General features: G+C 39.9%; 1 protein-coding gene across 1 annotated transcript in view; it reads right to left on the bottom strand.

Annotated features, from left to right (window-relative positions):
- Nucleotides 1-2723: 2723 nt before the first annotated feature.
- LOC122562359 (sodium-coupled monocarboxylate transporter 1-like) overlaps nucleotides 2724-19727 on the bottom strand; it is a 131838-nt gene continuing 114834 nt past the window's right edge. The window contains exons 12-14 of the mRNA XM_043715235.1: nucleotides 13114-13184; nucleotides 12876-12962; nucleotides 2724-2930 (exon numbers count right to left, since the gene is read on the bottom strand). Of these exons, the coding sequence (XP_043571170.1) occupies nucleotides 2724-2930; nucleotides 12876-12962; nucleotides 13114-13184 (365 nt within the window). The remainder of the gene's footprint in view (nucleotides 2931-12875; nucleotides 12963-13113; nucleotides 13185-19727) is intronic.

Below are 19727 nucleotides of genomic sequence, written 5' to 3' on the forward strand. Positions count from 1 at the left end.
AATGTTTGAATCAAGACTAGAATGACGTCAGGCACCAAGTATCTCTAGTGGAACTCAAGAAGAATGTCTGCAAACAGACTATTATTTAGCAAATGTTGCTTCATTGCATTTTTAAGTGCTATTGCTTTACCTCACTTTCTTCTTAAAGGAGGAAAGTGAGGTAAAGAAGCAAAGATGTGGAAACAGAATATTCTTGGAGTTTTAGGTCTCGGAAGCTAAAAGCACGACCAGCACTATTGGAGCAATTGAAATTTGAGATTCCAAAAAAAGGACCTGAAGTAGAAGAACACATATCTCAGAGGCTTGTGATATAAGAAGGGATTACATAGATATGGAGGATTGTCTTCAAAGAAGAACTTTAAGTCAAGGATCAGAATTTTAAAATCGAGACTTTGCTTGCCTGGATGCCTACATAGGACAGTTACCACAAGGAAAATATGGAAATAGGACTTTCTGTGAGTTAAGACATGGACAGCAGAGTTTTGGATGACCTTGAGTTTACAGATAAGAAAATATGGAAGACCAGTCAAATATGTATTGGAATAGCCAAATCAAGAAGTGAAGAAAGCATGAATAAGTGAATCAGAGTCATAGAGTTGTACAGCAAGGAAACAGACCCTTCAGTCCAACTCATCCATGCCAGCCAGATATCCTAATTAATGTAGTCCCATTTGCCAGCATTTGGCCCATATCCCTCCAAACACTTCTTATTCATATACCCATTCAGATGCCTGTTAAATGTTTTAATTGTACCAGCCTCCACCACTTCCTCTGACAGTTTGTTCCATACATGCACCACTCTCTGTGTGAAAAAATTGCCCCTTAGGTCCCTTTTAAATCATTTCCCTCTCACCTTAATCCTATGCCCTCTAGTTTTGCACTCTGCCACCCTGGGGAAAAAACCTTGGCTATTCACCCTATCCATGCCCCTCATGATTTTATAAACCTCTGTAAGGTCACCCCTCAGCATCCAACGATCCAGGGAAAATAGCCCCAGCCTATTCAGCCTCTCCCTATAGCTCAAACCCTCCAACCCTGACAACACCCTTGTAAATCTTTTCTCAACATTTTCAATTTTCACAACATCCTTCCTATAAGAGGGAGACCAGAATTGCATGTAGCATTCTAAAACTGGCCTAACCAATGTCCTGTACAGCCGCAACATGACGTCCCAACTCCGACATTCAATGCTCTGACCATTAAAGGCAAGCATACCAAATGCCTTCTTCACTATCCTATCTACCTGAAACTCCACTTCCAAAGAACTATGAACTTGCACTCCAAGGTCTCTTTGTTCAGCAATACTCCCAGAAACCTTACCATTAAGTGTACAAGTCCTGCCTTGATTTGCCTTTCCAAAATGCAGCATCTCACATTTATCTAAATTAAATTCCATCTGCCACTCCTCGGCCCATTGGTCCATCTGATCAAAATCCTGTTACACTCTGAGGTAATCTTCTTTGCATTCCACTACACCTCAAATTTTGGTGAAATTTGCAAACTTACAAACCATACTTATTATGTTAAAATCCAAATCATTTATATAAATTATGAAAAGCAGTGGACCCAGCACCAATCCTTGTGGCACATCGCTGGTCATAAGCCTCCAGTCTGAAAAGCAACCCTTTACCACCACCCACTGCCTTCTACCTTTGAGCCAGTTCTGTATCAAAATGACTCGTTCTCCCTGTATTCCACGTTATCTAACCTTGCTAACCAGTGTACCATGAGGAACCTTGTCAAACACCTTATTGAAATCCATATAGATCATGTCTACCGTCCTGCCCTCATCAATTTTCTTTGTTACGTTTCCACCATAGATAAGCTGGAAAGAGCTTCAGTCAGAGGTGTTACAGAGGAGAAAATAGGTTTAATGATTTCATGACTATCAGGGCAGAAGCTCAGTTCAACGTCAAATGCTATGGCAAGGTTGCGAATCTGGTTCTGTCTCAGAGAGTAGCCAGGGACAGGGGAAAAGTTTATAGAAAGTAAATAATTTTGTGCATTTTTAAAATTCCATTTCTACCAAATGAATATCAGAATGTGAGGAAGCTATTCAGCCCTTGATTCAGTTCCACCATTTTATTAGATCATGGTTGAACTTCACCTAAACTCATTTGTTCCGTTTCCCTTATGGTAAAAAAATAACGGAGCAGTTGGAAAAGTGGAGTTGAAGTCGGGCTGTCTCAATACACCATATGGTCTTATTCTACTCCTATTTATTGTGTTCTCAGAAAACAAAAACTATCAATTTCGGTTTTCGAAATTACAACTTCCCCGTTTGGGGAAGAGGGTTTCAGATTTCCACAACTGTTTGTGTGGTAAAGTACTTCCTGATGTCAGTCCTACATGTGTCTGCTCTGATTTTAATACATCCTTGATTGCACCAATGTACTTCTCTGCGTCTATCCTATGAAACCATTTAACATCTTAAAGACACCATTTAGATCACCCCTCAACCTCTGAACTGAAGGAAATACAAACTTATGCAACCTGTATTCAAATTTGATTCATTAAACTCTCGTATCGTTGTAATTAACATGTGCTGCAAACAATTGAGATTTGAGGAAATTTATCAGTTGTTTCTGCTAAATTGTCCAGTTATGAAGCACTGATTTGTAATATCATTAGAATAGCTACCCAAGTCAGGATGGTTTATTGTAATACGAACAATTGTAAAATTACAGGTGACATTTTAATGACTCAGTTCAATGCTAGCAAAATTACCTTTTCTCCTCTCTTAAAGATGTTACATAGGTTAGCAGTGATGTTACATTCGTCGGTGTGGAGATGGTGGAATTTAATGGCAGACAGCCTGATATTGATGTTGGAAGTACCTTTGTAAATTTATCAGTGGGTGGATAGATTTGAGCAGCAATTCCTATCCACATGGAAAGGGCCAATCCAACAAACAAGCCTAAAAATGCACCCTGGCACAGACAAAATAAGAAAATAATTAATGCTTGTATGACACATTGCATTGCAAACAGAAGTGAAAACAAGATGATTTTAATTAATTTAACCGACCCACTAGCAATGAGTTTAAATTGGGTCCATATGGTCAGTGATGAGTTGGGAGATCAGTTTCATAGTTATCCAAGTTAGACAAGATTTTTAATTCTCTAACCTCTTCCTGGGTATCACACTTAAATGAGGCAGGCCCTTCCATATTCTCCATTTTTAATGGAATCTTTCACAGGGTAATCAAAGAGCTAATAGAAGAAAGAAACTAAAAGCAATTAAACTTAGTTGAGAAAAGTATTTGGAGAATACTATTGAACTAAAAAGCAACAGTCAGTTCTTCTACAACATGATGATTGCATTCTTTGCAATCCCACATAACAGAAAAATTGTGCTTTACAAACAGTTTTTAAAGTGTTGGCGTGTAATCGTGTTACAGCCAACTCATATTCTTAACTTTTGCACTGGAGAAACAGCATCCTCAATTCATCAATCGCATTACAGTGAATTCGCGTTAACGAAATGTGCATTATAACAGAACATCCTGTACCCAGGACCTGATGGACTACAACTCACTGTTTTAAAAGAGTTATCTACAGTGATAGTGGATACAATGGTTATTATTTTGCAGAATTCCCTAAATTCTAGAATAGTGCCAACTAATTAGAAGATAGCAAATGTAATATCAACCTTCAGGAAAGAAGGGAGACAGAAAACAGAGAATTACAAGCCAGTTAGTGTGGCATTAGTCATCATGCAAATATTGGAATCTCTTATTAAGGAAGCCTTAATGATGTACTTAGAAAACCATAGTGTGATCAGAGAGTTCACATGACTTTATAAAATGAAAAATGAGCTTGACAAATGCCTTAATGTTTTTGTGAATGTAAATACTGGCATAAATAAAATGGAGTGGGGGATTGTAGGTGTGGTATATTTGGATGTCGAAAAACTATTCAACAAGCTACAACATACAAGACTAATATGCAGGATAAAAGCCTATGGAGTTGAAGATAATATACTAGCGTGAATAAAGGATTGGTTAATGGACAGGAAGCAGTGAAAAGGAATAAACATGGAATTTTTAAATTGGTATCTGCATCATCTGGGCTGCCTCAAGGTAATTAGTGCTGGAGCCATATCTATTTACAGAATATATTAATGAAACGACATAAAGTAATATATTTAAGTTTGCTGAAGAAAGCTAGAATGTAACCTATGAGAACACAAAGAGGCTACAAAAGCCAGGTTAAACGTGAGGACAACAAGTTAGCTGATGGAATATAATGTAAGGAAGTATAAGGATATTGGTAGTAAGAACAGCAAAGCAAAATTTTTTTTCAGAAGGCATGAAATTTTTAAATGTTGGTATTGTGTTAGAATCTGATCTCAAGGCCTTTTTTGTTCAGATAAGCCTAAAAATTAGCCTCACTTCTTTGGATAACTGAAAAGAGAAAACAATAAAGGGAAAAGGTATTTAGAGTGCACAACATAGCAGTGTCTTTATTTAAGTGATATCTCAGATGTGTGCTTCATAGTAGAAGTTACGTGACTATGGCAGATTAAAACATTTGAATCTAAATATTTTTAGTTATCTAAGTTACCAACCATATATGATTATTGATGTCATGCCTTCACAGTTCACTATTTCCATCAGTCTCTGTAAATGCATTGCATACATAGCCCTAAAATCATGCTAGTCTTTTAATGCTCCAACTACATATTATTGTTGGTGTTCTTGAATATTCGTCTGGGTGGTGAATCTCAAGCATGTCATTCCTATGTCATTTGTTGTTGCAGATAGTGTCGTTTTATTTTTATTATTGGTTGCCGTGAACCTCTGCATCTGATATTTGTTATGTGTTCTGTACAAATAATGCAACACTCCTTCCTGACCAGCTGCTGGCAGTTGAGGAACACCTTCTGCAGTTGAGCATGTTTGCCCGCATTAGTCACAATATTTCTAGTTGTTCACTTCTACCACACATGGCTGAGGTGACAGCCACTCCACACAGGTCTAGACTTGCCACTTGGGCTGGCTTTTATTGAGAAGGTTAAATATTTGTACCCTGATTGGCTTTCCAATATAATGGTTTAGCAATCTTGTCAAAATGAAGTTTGGCCTTCTGACATTTAACCTTGGTTGTTTTCATTCGCACCTGTTACTACTTCTAGCTTTAGTCATTGCTTTTGTTATTGGAAGAGTAGTTTCTGTAAAGTGTGACATTAACCTTTTGTGATGCACTTTTTTACATGCATTCAGTAGATATGCTTCTGCACTTAAAAAGGATTTCTTCAATTTCTTTATGATTCCTTTGGCAATTTTGGCCTTTACGTTTGAGTGGGGATCACTTTTGGTATTGTATTTATCGATCTTTCATGAACAACTGACTTCTTCACTTGTGCAATGAGAGTCACTGTTGCTTGTGACAATATCAGGAATGTCATACAGCTGGACAATTAACGATCTCAGCAGCAGCCACTGAAGTCAACTGTCCCATCGCCCAATAGTGAGAATAGTAATCTACTTTGAAAAGATAATCAGTTCCGGTGATATAGTGAAGTGATATAGTCCTAGCTTCATTTATGGAACACCATCATCATCAACAGCAACACCAGCGGCACTCTAGGTTGCTACTTTGGTACTTATTATAAACTCTGAACTGGCTGACATGCTCCTTGACTGTTCATGTTTGGCCAGTATAGCCTATCTCTCCTTTTCTCAAAATTGACTCAATTCCTTGGTAGCTTGCATGAATTTACCCTTACATCTTTCCTTTTAATTCCGTCAGGATAATTACGCTAATTTTCTTTGTACAATATGGCATTTTGGGTTGTAAATTTGTTTCCAAATGCTCAATATTTTCTTTATAGCAACAGATGTGCTCTTGATGTTCTCTGATCATTCCTTTACCTCAATTTCTTGCAACAGTTGGAGACTTGCATCTTGTTGGATAGCTTGTTTGATTTGAGTAAAGTATTTGTCTATTTTACTCAGTTTCTCTGCTTCCAGAACATTACCTGCTACTGCTTCATGTTGAATCTGGCAGGTTTCACACTCTGTTACAGCATCCTCCACTTTTTTTTTAAATCAGGAGGGCTGCTCTGAGCAGTAAGTTTGCAATATGCAACTGCTTCCCCACATCCAGATGATATTTCTGTAATCAAATTTCAATCTGTAACTCTGTAACCAGAACTATTGATCAAACTGGTTGTGTCCTAATGGACAGAGCTTCTATACTGGGTCTGCAGCAGGTGTTTAGGGAACCAACAAGTGGGAAAAACATACTTGACCTCATCCTTACTAATCTGACAGCTGCAGATGTGTCTGTCCATGACAGTATCAATAAGAGTGACTACCTCACAGTCCTTGTGAGGACAAAGTCCTGCCTTCACACTGACAATATCCTCCATTGTGCAGTGACAGTATCAACATGCTAAATGGAGCAACTTTGAACACAGCAACTCAAGACTGGATATTCATGAGGTGTTGTGGGCCATTAAATCAGCAAAATTGTCTTCCAACACAACGGGCAACCTCATGGTCTGAGATAATCCGTAAACAACCATTATGATTAAGGCAGGGATCAAGCCTAATTCAATGGAGTACAGTAGGGCATGCCAAGAACAATACCTAAAAATGAGGTGTCAATCTGGTGAAGCCAGTAAATGTGTATGCCAAACAGCATAAGCAGCAAGTGACAGAAACAGCTAAGCGATCCCGCAACCAACAGATCAGATCTAAGCACTGCAGTCCTGCCACTTCCAGTCATGAACAGTGGTAGACAATTAAACAACATACTGTATTACATAAATATCTGCATCTTCAATGATGAAAGAGCCCTACACATCAGTGCAAATGATAAGGCTGAAGCGTTAGCAATAATCTTCAATCAAAAATGTCGAGTGATGACCCATCTCAGTCTCCTCCAGTGGTCCCCAGCATCACTGATACCAATCTACACCCAATTCAATTCACTCCATATGATATCAAAAAATGGTTGGAGACACGAGATACTGCAAAGGTCATGGGCCCTGGCAACATTCCAACATTAGAACGGAAGACTTGTGCTCCAGAACTTGCTGTGCCCCTAGACAAGCTTTTCCATTACAGTTACCATGCTGGCATCTGCCTGACAATGTGGAAAATTGCCCAGGTACGTCCAATGCACAAAAAGCAGGACAAATCCAACCTGGCCAATTATCATCCCATCAGCCTACTCTCAATAATGAGTAAAGTGATGGAAGGTATCACGAGTAATGCTATCAAGCAACATCTGCTCAGCAATAACCTGCTCATGATGTCCAGTTTGGGTTCCATCAGGGCCATTGAACTCCTGACCTCATTATAGCATGGATTCAAACATGAACAAAGTGTACAACACTAGAGATGAGGTGAGTGTGACAGCCCTTGACATCAAGACAGCATTCGACCAAGTGTAGAATCAAGGAACCCTAGCAAAACTGGAATCAGTGGTAATCGGGGAAAACTCTTTGCTGGCTGGAGTCATACCTGGCACATATGAAGATAGTTGTTGTTGCTGGAGGTTAGTCATCTCAGTTCCAGGACATCTCTGCACAGATCTTTAGGGTAGCAACCTAAGCCAAACTATCTTCAACCTCTTCTTCAATTACCTTCACTCCATCAAAAGTCAGACGTGAGGATGTTGGCTGATGTACTAAGTTCAGCACCATTCAATCATGATACCTTAGATACTAAAGCAGTCCATGTTCAAATCAACAAGGTCTGGTAATATCTAGACTTCGGGTGACAAGCAGCAAGTAACATTCATGCCACAAATGCCAGGCAATGACCATCTCCAAAAAGAGACAATATAACCACCACCTCTTGATATTCAAAGGTGTTACCATCACTGAATCCACCACTATTGACTAGAACCCAACTGGGCTCACTATAGAAATACAATGGCTATAACAGCAGGTTCAAGGTTAGCAATACTGTTGCAAGTAACTCACCTCCTGACTCCCAAAACCTGTCCATCACTTGCAAGGCACAAGTCAGGAGTGTGATGGAATACTCTCCACTTGCCTGGATGGGTGCAGCTCCAACAACACTCAAATCAAGAAGTCTGGTACCACCCAGGACAAAGCAGCCACTTGATTGGCACCACATCTACTCCCTGCATTACTGAATAGACACTACTTCAACTGTCTACAACATGTACTACAAAAATTCACTAAAGATCCTTCAACAGCACCTTCCAAACCGACAAACACTTTCATCTAGAAGAACAAAGGCAACAGATACAGGGGATCACCACCACCTGCAAGTTCCCCTCCAAGCCACTTACCATCTTGCCTTGGAAATATATTGTCATTCATTCACTGCCACTGGGTCAAAATCATGGAATTCCCTCTCTAGTGGCATTGTGGGTCAATGTGAGGAAATTAAAATGCCACAGAGGGGTCAGTTCCATGCTTTGCTTCTGTTTCAGGACACATTGGGGACTCAAGGGTTAAACATTCCACTGCCAAAGGACTTACTGCAGTATCAATTGAAAACCAATACTCTTACAATACAGACAGAACACCTCAGTAGGGGGAAGGCTGACTGTATCTCAGAAATAGAGCCTAGTGGAGCCACACATGTGGATTCCCCCGTAGCCTCAGACAGAGGAATTTGCCCTTTCCAGATAGCCTTGGCCACAACCCTGTTAAACTGCCTCCCGCTCCCATTGTCTTACTTCTCCTCCATATTAGCATAGGTATGTGAACCCTTCTGCCTTAATTTCTTCCCATCAACACATAATCATGAAGAAGAAATCTATTCACACGTTATCATAGGACATCGAAATTCATCGCGCTTTGTAAATTCATAATTACCTACTTTAAACTATATGATGACAATCGCCCATGTGACTGATATACCTTTATTTAATTTCTATAAAATACACCGTCTCTATGTGTAAGGCAGAGATTCGTGAAGAAGTGTCACTACAAGTAGACACACGGCTACTTTAGAGACACTTTGAATCTGTTGCCGGCTGTCTGATAATAAAGCTACTGCTGTTGTACAGAAAACTTGTGTCGTCTAGATTTGTGGAACAAAGCAGACATCAACAAATGTGCACAATGTGGACTGCAGTGGTTCAATAAGGCAGCTCATCACCATCTTCTCCAAGGCAACTAATGGACAATATGTGCAATAAATGCTGGCCAGCCACAGACACCCATGTCCCACGGTGAATAAAAATAATTTGCAGATTTCACTGCTACTATGTGGAAAATCTGTTCTGTAGGAGTTGTCACTTTCTTGATTACTCAACTCTTTTCCAGCTCTTCTGTCTTGTCTTCCAGGTTCTCCTTTGAGGGTAGCTGGAACTTCACTCAGCAGATGCTGAATTGGACTTGCATTCCCATCTACTTTGATATGACATTCTACTAGAAGACATCTTAATTCTGTGAACACAAATTTGTATTCATGCACGGTGCAATGGTCCAGTAAGCTGTGGCACATTGCAAATCTCTTAACATATTGAGGGTTACCACCCAAATCTTTTGACTTGCTTCAGATTGTAGTTGTATTTCTTTGTTGTCTACGACTTGGAACGCCAGATTCTTTTTCAATTTATTGTAATGGGATCACAAAATAATCTATCCTCTCAGCATAAGTATGAAACTATCATATAGTCTTAGCTTTGTACAGTATTTGTTATGGACCAGGCCAGACCCCCTCAAAACATTTTAATAAAATAGCCTGGACCCTAAGTTTTCTTATTTTAAAGGCAGATGTGAAGTGAATATTCCAGGTGTGATGCAGCTGGTCAAACCACCTGGCTTTAAGCAAACAGAATTTGTTTAAACACTACGGTTGAAACACAAACAAAAGAAAAGGGAATTTAGAATATCTTAATATTGGAAAACTTAACTGACCCAACACCGCAACTTAACTAAAGAGCTGTTCCAATTCCTGTAACATTCCATAAATACACCCTTTGGCAAAAGGTAAATTCAAATACAGGTTCTTACAGCAGGAGAGATTTCAGAGAGAAAAGTCAGTCAAGATTCATCTATTGAAGCTTGGAACCTTTCTCTGGACTGCAGCAGGTTCTCTGGTACAACTAAATCAAACTAGAAAAACCTGTACTGGGAGAACTGGCCACTTCCCTGTCATTGTTAAAGTAGACATTTCAGCATCTCCTTACGACCTCTCTTGATGAAAACCAAGGTCAAAATAACCTTTTTAAAGTGACAGTATCGTCACATATTCGAGGGCTTCATCTTTGAATCAACATCTTGAGCTACTTTGTACAAGTCTGTGAAGGTCATGATATAACATGAAGCACGAGTAGCTATCAATTTTAGGTTGACCTGATATTTTCCTTCTGCAGTCGCATTTTAACACAATCACAAACTTTGCCATGTCTCACCTTTGACTTGGCTGAACTAATCTGTGTGAGATGTGTAGTGATCTATCAGAATCTTCAACCACTACCTTTCCAGTGGCCATCTGTACCGCCTGCTTCATTTTAATAATGTGCTTTATGAAAAATGATTCAGCTCTTTTGCAGTGAGAATGGTGATCTCCTCATGCTGGATATGCCTCCTCTTCTGTATAATGTCTTAGAGTCAGACTGTCATAGAGCTCTACAGCATGGAAATAGGCCCTTCGGCCCAGACTGGTCCATGCTGACCAAAATGTCCAAGCACAATAATCCCATTTCCCAACACTTGGCCCATATCTTTCTAAATTTTTCCTATTCATGTATTTGTCCAAACGCCTTTTACATGTTGTTAACATACATGCCTCAATCACTTCCGCTGGTAGCTCATTCCACATGTGTACCACCCTGTATAAAAACATTGACCTTCAGGTATTCTTTTATTCTTTCCCCCTCACTTTAAACTGATGCCCTCTTGTCCTCAATTCCCCAATTCTGGGGAAAAAAGACTGAATGCATTCACCCTATTCATGCCTCTCATGATCTTACATACTTCTTTTAAGATCTCCCCTCAGTCTCCTACACTCTAAAGGAAAAAGTCCTAGCTTGTCCAACCTCACCCTAAAATTCAGACCATTGAGTCTTGGAAATATCCTTGTAAACGTCTTCTGTACTCTTTCCACTTTAATAATATCCTTCCCATAGCAAGGTGACGAAAACTGAACACAATACTCCATGTGCGGCCTCATCAATGTCCTGTACAACACAACTGCAACACAACTTCCCAACTTCTATACTCAATACCCTGACTGATGAAGACCAGTGTGCCAAAAGCCTTCTTCAGTGCCCTGTCTACCTGTGACTTCACTTTCGGAGAACCATGCTTTCTGAACTTCAAGGTCCCTCTGTCCACTAAACTCCTTCAGGCCCTGCCATTCACCATGAAACTTCCTCGATTTGATTTTCCAAAATGCAACACTTCACACTTATCTATAGTAAAATCCATTTTACATTTCTCGGCCCACTTCCCTAGCTGATCAATGTCCTGCTGCAATTTCTGATAGCCTTCCTCACATTTTTGTCCAAATTATTGATATGGATAATAAACAGCACCGACCCGTGAGGTACACCCCTGAGGTCTCCAGTCTGAGAAGCATCCTTCAACTATTACCCTCTGCTTCCTATCATCAAGCCAATTGTGTATCCAATTTGCTAGCTCACCCTTGACTCCATGCAATCTAACCTTTCAGAGTAGTGTTTGCATCCTGTCCCTTATCTGTAGTTGTTCTGCCCCACATGCCTGGAGCATCTGTCAGGATAATGCAAGACATGGCAGTGAATTTACTGGATCTGTAGATTAACAACCTCAGCACTTATGTACATGTCAATTCTTCTCCTGAATGTAAATTGTCTCCTCTCAGTTGGTATGGCTTCACATTTGGATTCCTTAGTCCGAATATAGTCCTGCCTCTAATTAGCTCTTCTTTTAATTGCATAAATTTATACATGCTGAGTTAATGGCATAATATATTGATCCTTAGTACTAATAATCCATACTGATCAATGCACACTTTTTAATCTGTTCCCTAGTTTTGAATAGGTACTCTTCATACATTACATTCACCTTTGGGCTCAAAATAAGCCTTCAAAGCTTATAAAGTTTCTGCTGTGTTTTTTTCTGCTATTCAAAGAGATTTGGGTGGAATGTATTTTGAAAGTCTCTTCCCTGCAGTGGTAAAGTGCTTGTAATTCTTCTGGTTTCCTCAACAAATCCATAGCTATTGCAGCCGGAAGGATTGCAGCGATTTTCTCTTAAATAGTGTTGTCACTGTGATCTTTGTTTTTTTTCTTGCTCAGTGGCAACTCACAAACATGCTTTTTTATTTCAGCCCTGGAGACTCATCTTGTTGCCTCTTCTGACACCTGTTTCAACTACATTATATAGCAGTGTATTCAACACAAAAATGTTATTGAAGTGAAGTATAACATCTGATCATTTTAGACAGGATAGCATTCATACAAAACCAGGTTCCACTTTAAATGTCTGCAAAAGTCCATGTCTGGTAGATCTGCCCTTTCCTAAACATCAGACTTTTGGACATTACATGTTTTGTTTGTTTAGCATTAACATTAGGAAAATAGAACTATTTCAGAGTACCCTGCTTACTGTATTGCTAGCTAATATTTCTGAATAATATCTGCAAACCAATCCTTACAAATTTAGCTGACCTACTGTTTTGCTGGCCCTGATGAAAGGCTAAAAGAGGGGTCAAGGGTTACGGGGAAAAGGCAGGAAAATGAGGTTGAGAAACATATCAGCCATATTTAATGATGGAGCAGATTTGATGGGCTGAATGGCTTAATTCATGCTCTTTTATCTTTTGGTCTTACAATGGTTCGCACACATAACACATTTGTAGACCCTAGTGCCATGCTTTTCACTGTTTTCAATATCAAAACACTACCAATTTAGACAAGTCTCTCCATGGATTTTTGAATACATAACCATACCTTGCCATTGCTCTTTGGAAACAATGCTGCTAAAGTGAACACACCCAGTATTGGTCCTTGAATTATTCCTGCAACACTTAGTGCAGCCTGAGAAGAATGGCAAAGAAAAGTAAACTTTTACATTCAGAATCACACTTGCTATAATCTTAGCTAAGTAAAATGAAACATATCTACATTGTTAAAATGTACCTTCATAACTCCATAAACATTATTTGATAAATGTTTCAAACATGTTTACCTGCATTATATTTCCTTGTAAGAAAGAGACTATCACGGCCAGGCCGATTGTACCAAGTCCAAATATCATAGCTGCACATGATCAGAGAGCAATAGATTAATCCAATTAAATATTCCTTTTTCAAATAGCATCTACAAAACACTTAGATAAAATAAAAGAATGTAATTAAGAGAAGTAGATCCCTTCACTCAATGAGGTGAAAGTTGATAAATATTTGATAGAGCTGGGCCTAAAAGGAATCCCATTGCAAAATGATCAATGTTGATGTATGTTGCATTCTTTTCAAAACAAGGGATCATGCAGACAGGTAAACTGAACAGCATCACCATGGCAAAGCCCTGTCCAATCAAAAGATACCTGCTTGGTCTGAGAATTAAGATTAACCATTCTTAGCAGTATAAAACATGTTTCCTTTCTCAAGGCTGTTTTTTGTGTCCTGGTTCTGACAAGTGGAATACAAAAAGCTTCAACTTTTAGTCTCTTTTCATCAATGTTTTAGTTATGGTTGACCTCCTACTTACACACTTTTCAGCAATACTCCAATATCCCTTACTATTTAAAATCTGCCATTCTCTGACTTAACTACTCTCAATATAGGAATGGGGAAAGTGGTGGTGTAGTGGTGATGTCGCTGGACAATTTATTCAGGAAACTCAGGCTAATATTCTGATGCATATAGACTTAAATTGCACCATAACAGATTGAGGAAATTTGAAATCACTAAAAATCTAGTCTATTTGCAATTATGTAAACAAGCTGATTGCTGTTAATTTACATCTGGTTCACTAATGCTCTTTAGAGAGAGAAATCTGGCTATTCTTACTTAGTCTAGCCTAATTGTGACTTCAGAATCACAAGAAAAGTTAACTCTTAACTATCCTCTAGTCAGTTAGTGATGGACCCCTAAATGCAAGCCTAACAAGGGATGCCCACATTTTATGAATAAATTGAAACAAAGTTTAGAAGTGACAATTCAATTACGAGTAATTCCCCCCAATTTTCCAAAGCTAATCTACTATGTCCAAGGAATAAATCAGGAGTGTCTTGGAATACTCTCCATTTGCTTGTTTAAGTTCAACCCCAATGACACTCAAGTAGCTCAATACCATCCAGGACAGAGCAGCCCATGTGATCAGCACTGCAACCCTATTATTTAAACATCACTCCAACCACCTCAGCGCACAGTGACAGCAATGTTTTACATATAAAAGATGCACTTTTGCAACATCTAAATTTTTTTCATCAGCACTTTAGATCAATTGAGGGCTATGAGAAGTTTGCTGCAAAGTTCTCGGGAAGTAGCACTGCTTTGTGGCGACTTCTGATAGAGATTCGGTTAACGTTGGGAAATCTGCTTGTTGTGCAGACTGCTTGCAGATGCGCAAGCCCAAACATTCGCATGTGCAGTGATTGAGGATAAAATCTCCAAGATGCGAAGAACCTGCATACACGGAATTAAGAGGTGCATGATTGTTGAACAACCATTGAACTGGCCAGTCTGCCTGGACATGTTTCGACTTTAACACAGATTTTAAGGTGCATATTTTTGTAATGTTCTTAGGTAAGCCACTGATCTAAGTCTTAAAATCAATTCAAAGAAACAATTAATATATTTCTTGATAAAACATATCAATTTTTCTGCTGATTCAGTCGACACAAAGTCTGAACCCAATGGGAAAAGCAACAACTGTTCAGAGGCAGCACAGTGAGAACATAAGGCTTTTGGATTTTCGTGAACAGGAGATGCCACTTACCCCTCATCTGAATATCTCATTTGCAGACAGGAGTTGGCCAACATTGCAATGGTATGAAGTCAATTAAGATAACATTTGCATATGTGGCATAGTGGTTAGCACTGCTGCCTCATTGCACCAGGGACCCAGTTTTGATTCCAGTCTAGGTGGAGTTTCCACATTCTCCCTATGTCTGCATGGGTTTCCGCTGGGTGCTCCAGTTTAGTTTCACTGTCCAAAGATGTGCAGATTAGGTGGATTGGCCATGGTAATGGGGGGATAGGATAGAGGGCAGAGCCTGAGTAGGATGCTCTTCGGAAGATTGATGCAGACTCAATGGCTTCTGTCTGCACTCTAGATAGTCTATGAGATGAAATATCCATCTGTTGCGAACAAATACATTCAGATCTTGAGAGAACAAAACATCAAGCATAACCAATGCCTGGCAGAGTGTGTGCAGGAACTGGATAAAGCTCAAGAGTCTAGTTACCTGGTGGCTGAGCTTGTAACAAAAACAAACAAAATCCTGATCATTACCAATACCTTAATCATACTTGCATGTAAACAAAATGTAAATGTGGTGAGTGACAATGCTGTCGCTTTAAAAAGGTTATTTTGTCTTGTTTTTTTTTAAGAGAGTCTGTAACGGTAGAGGCGCTGAACTAGCTACTGGAGATGGCCTAAGTAAACAACTTAATCGGCCTTTGGGTAATTTTTAAAAAGTTGGAACAATGGAAGCAGCTTGAATGGGAGTGGCCAGTTCTCATAGACCAGGCTTTCTAGGTTTTTTTTAGCTTTAGTAGTCATAAACTATTTGGAATACTAGAAGAGTTGGTAGCTTTAGTGAATGATTCCTACTGCTGCTTGCTCTGAAATCTCTTGAAGTTGTTTCCTCCTAGATTGGAGAACTGCATGTAAGAATCTGTCTGAATTTACCTTTTTGCCAAGGGGTGTGTTAACGGGATGATACTATATTGAAACAGTTAATTAGTAATAGGTACTGTATCTATTATTCGGTTAAGTTTCCCAACAGTTAAATTAATCTAAATTTCCCGTTTTTTGTTTGTATTTTCATTATAGTCTTTAAATACATTGTGTTTTGCTTAATGTCAAGTTGTTTGACGAGTCGCATCACATCAAACTTTAAAATTAAGAAAACGTTAGGGTCCAGGCAACCTTCTTAAAATATTTTGAGGGGATCTGGTCAGGTCCATAACAGATGTCAAGAATTGATGCTGCGAAAGAGATCAACAAAATTCTATTCTCTTAATTGGCAAATTGATGACACGTCAATTGATATTGAGGAGGTGCTGCAACAGCAGTTAATTGCTAGAAACTAATTTTTCTTTTCAGGTTCAGGGTCCATTGATAATAAACGGTCACTATCAACTACTGGCTAACATTCAGTATGTTAATGGGAACTCCATTCAGGAGAATTTATTTCTTTTGTAAGGAGCTACCAAGCCATGCAACTGCTGAAGAAATATTTCAGGTTACAGATACCTATTTGGGGGAAAATAAACCTATCTGGGCCATGTGTTGAAGCCATCATCATGACAGGGAAAATCAAAGAATTTGTCATGTAAGATGGAAGAGTAAAGGTCTGACATTCAGATCATCCAATGCACCCTCCACCGTGAAGCTCTTGTAGCCAAAATGAAGCCATCAGAGTTAGCTGCAATATTAGAAACAAGTCATGAAAATTGTGAATGATTTAAAATCATGACTATTGAAATCACGCTTGTTCACTATCTTGTATGCAGAAATGGGAGCCAAGCATCAAAATTTAGCATTACTCACCACGATGTGATGGTTATCTTGTGAGAATAGTTACAAATAGTTGTGTCAAGAAGAATTTGAAAATGTATCTTGTGCTGTTAATGTTTTTGATCCTTCTTTAGCTTGTTACATGCACTATGTTGCAAATCTCTCCATCAAAGCTGTAACCATAGTAACCGAAAGTAAATGTGGCATTTATGAATAACCAATACAGCTGAAAAAAATGGGTATGCTGTGAATTGTTTGTCTCACTAAAGTGTGCCTCGATACTGTAAAAATTGTGTACCACTGTTCTCTACCTTACCAACTATAATTATTGCATTGGAACGTCCCCAATTCTAAGCTTCCAGTCATGATATGGAACTGATTTACCATTACTTAACTGACACTGTCAAAAACTTGGAATCCCGTTCCTAATAGTACTGCAGTTCAAGAGGCAGTTCACAACCACAACCTTCTCAAGACCAATTAGAAATGAGCAACAAATGATCACATTCCCTGAAGGAAAGAAAAAAAAACTCCTGATTTGATCTGAAGGCCTTATACAATTTCAGTATAACATCTTTATGCTTGTACACCAATTCCTTTGCATAGGATAGTAAACTATTTGGGTTGCATCTTAAGATTTTATTTTGGCTAAATTCAAATTACATCAAGTTTTTTGTAAGGTTCTTTCCCTCCAATGAAAAAGGCCTAGCACGTTCTTCATGCAAAGTCTTATCAAATGTGCCTCACAAACTTCCTATCCTACCCCTGCAGCATTTGTCATATTCAATTCGGGGCCCAACCTTGCATGCCATTACCAGAACAGCTCACTATTTGGTGGATATCCACAGGCTGAAATGCCATATGGCTGTTCCAACTTTAAACAGTTGCTGTGAACCCAGTTGAGAACTGGCATCCTGAAGCTGCCTTGCTTGCTCAAGTACGCTTCTGGAAGATTTCAAAAAAGGGGAAGATGGCATTGTGATTCTCTGACAGAGACAAAGGGGTCCTTGTTGAGGGGATGATGTAAAGGAGGACTATCCACCTCTTGGAGTACAGGTAGAGGACCCTTGCAGTTTGGTCTGAAGTTGCCATCCAGGTCTGTCCCATATCTACAGGCTGGAAGGATGGCCAAAAGTGCTGTAAGTATGATCTTTTCCATTTCACCAGGTTAAGTGTCACACTCTTCTCTCTACTACCTCACACTCACGCTGCTGCTGCACAAATCTCACACCAAGGCTCATACTCTGCAACATCTTCCCTCACCTGCTGTCATCATCCCCAACTTCCCACACCACTAAACCTACACGTCTTCTGCAGTGACTCCTCAGCCCCTTAAAACATCTGGTTTCCACAAAGATTAACAACCAATCCACTCATGTTCACCCCACTCAAATCTTCCTTTTCTCTCAATACATAAGACTCTCTTCACATAACAGGGCAGAGCAAGCCTGTAAAGGTGGAAGTGTGACCGACATTAGACTCGTCACCCACTACGAGAAGAGAATCCTGGCCCTTGCAGGAGAAGACTAGGACTACTCTGCAGGGATACAGAGATATCAATGTCCTGTCAACTGAGTAAATACCATTCTTCATTCTATTGCAATGCTCGCATTAATCCCATTTTCAGTTTTGTTCATTGCACACCACTTCTAACTACATGCCTTCTCTCTTGTGTCTTGCAGTTATCTGCAGAAATTTGATCCAACAACCAGTATCTAAACCACTTCTGCAGAGAAACAGCCCACACTCCTAGAAGCACTTCATGGACTTTTGAGGAGAAGAGCATCAAGGCCTCAGTGAAAGCATCAACAAGGCTGCTTCCTACATTCTTCTCCAGCTCAGTTACTAACACCTCAGTGGGAATATTAGGGCTGGAAATTATGGGTTCACAATCTGGTGAGCACCTCACTGTGTCGGCTCTGCAACTGGCTGAGAAAAAAAACCCAGACTACTGGTACTCAGAGAACCGACAGAGACCAGTCATCTGCCCAGCCCCAGAAAGATAAAGATCCTTAAGTATCAATAATCAAGGACTTCAACCTGTCATGTCACCCTGGGGTAGTGCACTGAAAATCAAATCCCACTATTCCAGGAATCATCATAAAAGTTTTATCAAACTACACAAAATTCCACGACTTACTCTCTTTTTAGACTCAGGTTGATAGAATGCACAGGAGAAAGTGAGGACTGCAGATGCTGGAGATCAGAGCTGAAAATGTGTTGCTGGAAAAGCGCAGCAGGTCAAAGAAGGGCTTATGCCCGAAACGTCGATTCTCATGATAGAATGCACAGCCCAGATTTCTGTACTGCACAATTACTATTTACAGCAAACTTTGTTTTAACTGGCACCTTATGAACTAGCACTCTCGATAAACCACCAAAAACTACATCTTGAAATGCTGGAGGTTTACTGCACTATCACGATCTCTGAGATGTCAGAGTAGTCAATTAAGGATACAAGTGAGAAGGCTCTCTGCCAGTAAGTTTATTTAAGACTAAGGTAAAAACGAGGACTGCAGACGCTGGAACCTGAGTCTGGATTAGAGAGGTGCTGGAAAAGCACAGCAGGTCAGGTACCATCCAAGGAGCAGGAAAATCGACGTAGAAACGGGCGGTGCGGAGTTGTGGGACTATGAGGTTGGAGGTGGTGGATGGGAGATCCCCTGAGGTGATGAGGTTATGGATGGTCTGAGTGATGATGGTTTGGTGGTGGGAGGTGGGGTCATGGTCAAGGGGGCAGTAGGAGGAAGTGTCCGCGAGCTGGCGTTTAGCCGTTTCTACCTCCTGCCCAAAATCCACAAACCTGACTGCCCCGGCCGACCCATTGTCTCAGCCTGCTCCTGCCTCACCGAAGTCATCTCTGCATACCTCGACACGGTCCTGTCTCCCTTAGTCCAATAACTCCCCACCTACGTTCGGGACACCACCCACTCCTTCCACCTCCTCCATGATTTTCACTTCCCCGGTCCCCAACGCCTTATCTTCACCATGGACATCCAGTCCCTGTACACCTCCATCCCCCATCACGAAGGACTCAAAGCCCTCTGCTTCTTCCTTTCCCGCCATACCAACCAATACCCTTCCATTGACACCCTCCTTCGACTGACTGAACTG

The sequence above is a fragment of the Chiloscyllium plagiosum genome, chromosome 24 (genome assembly GCF_004010195.1).
Source record: "Chiloscyllium plagiosum isolate BGI_BamShark_2017 chromosome 24, ASM401019v2, whole genome shotgun sequence".
NCBI lineage: Eukaryota > Metazoa > Chordata > Chondrichthyes > Orectolobiformes > Hemiscylliidae > Chiloscyllium > Chiloscyllium plagiosum.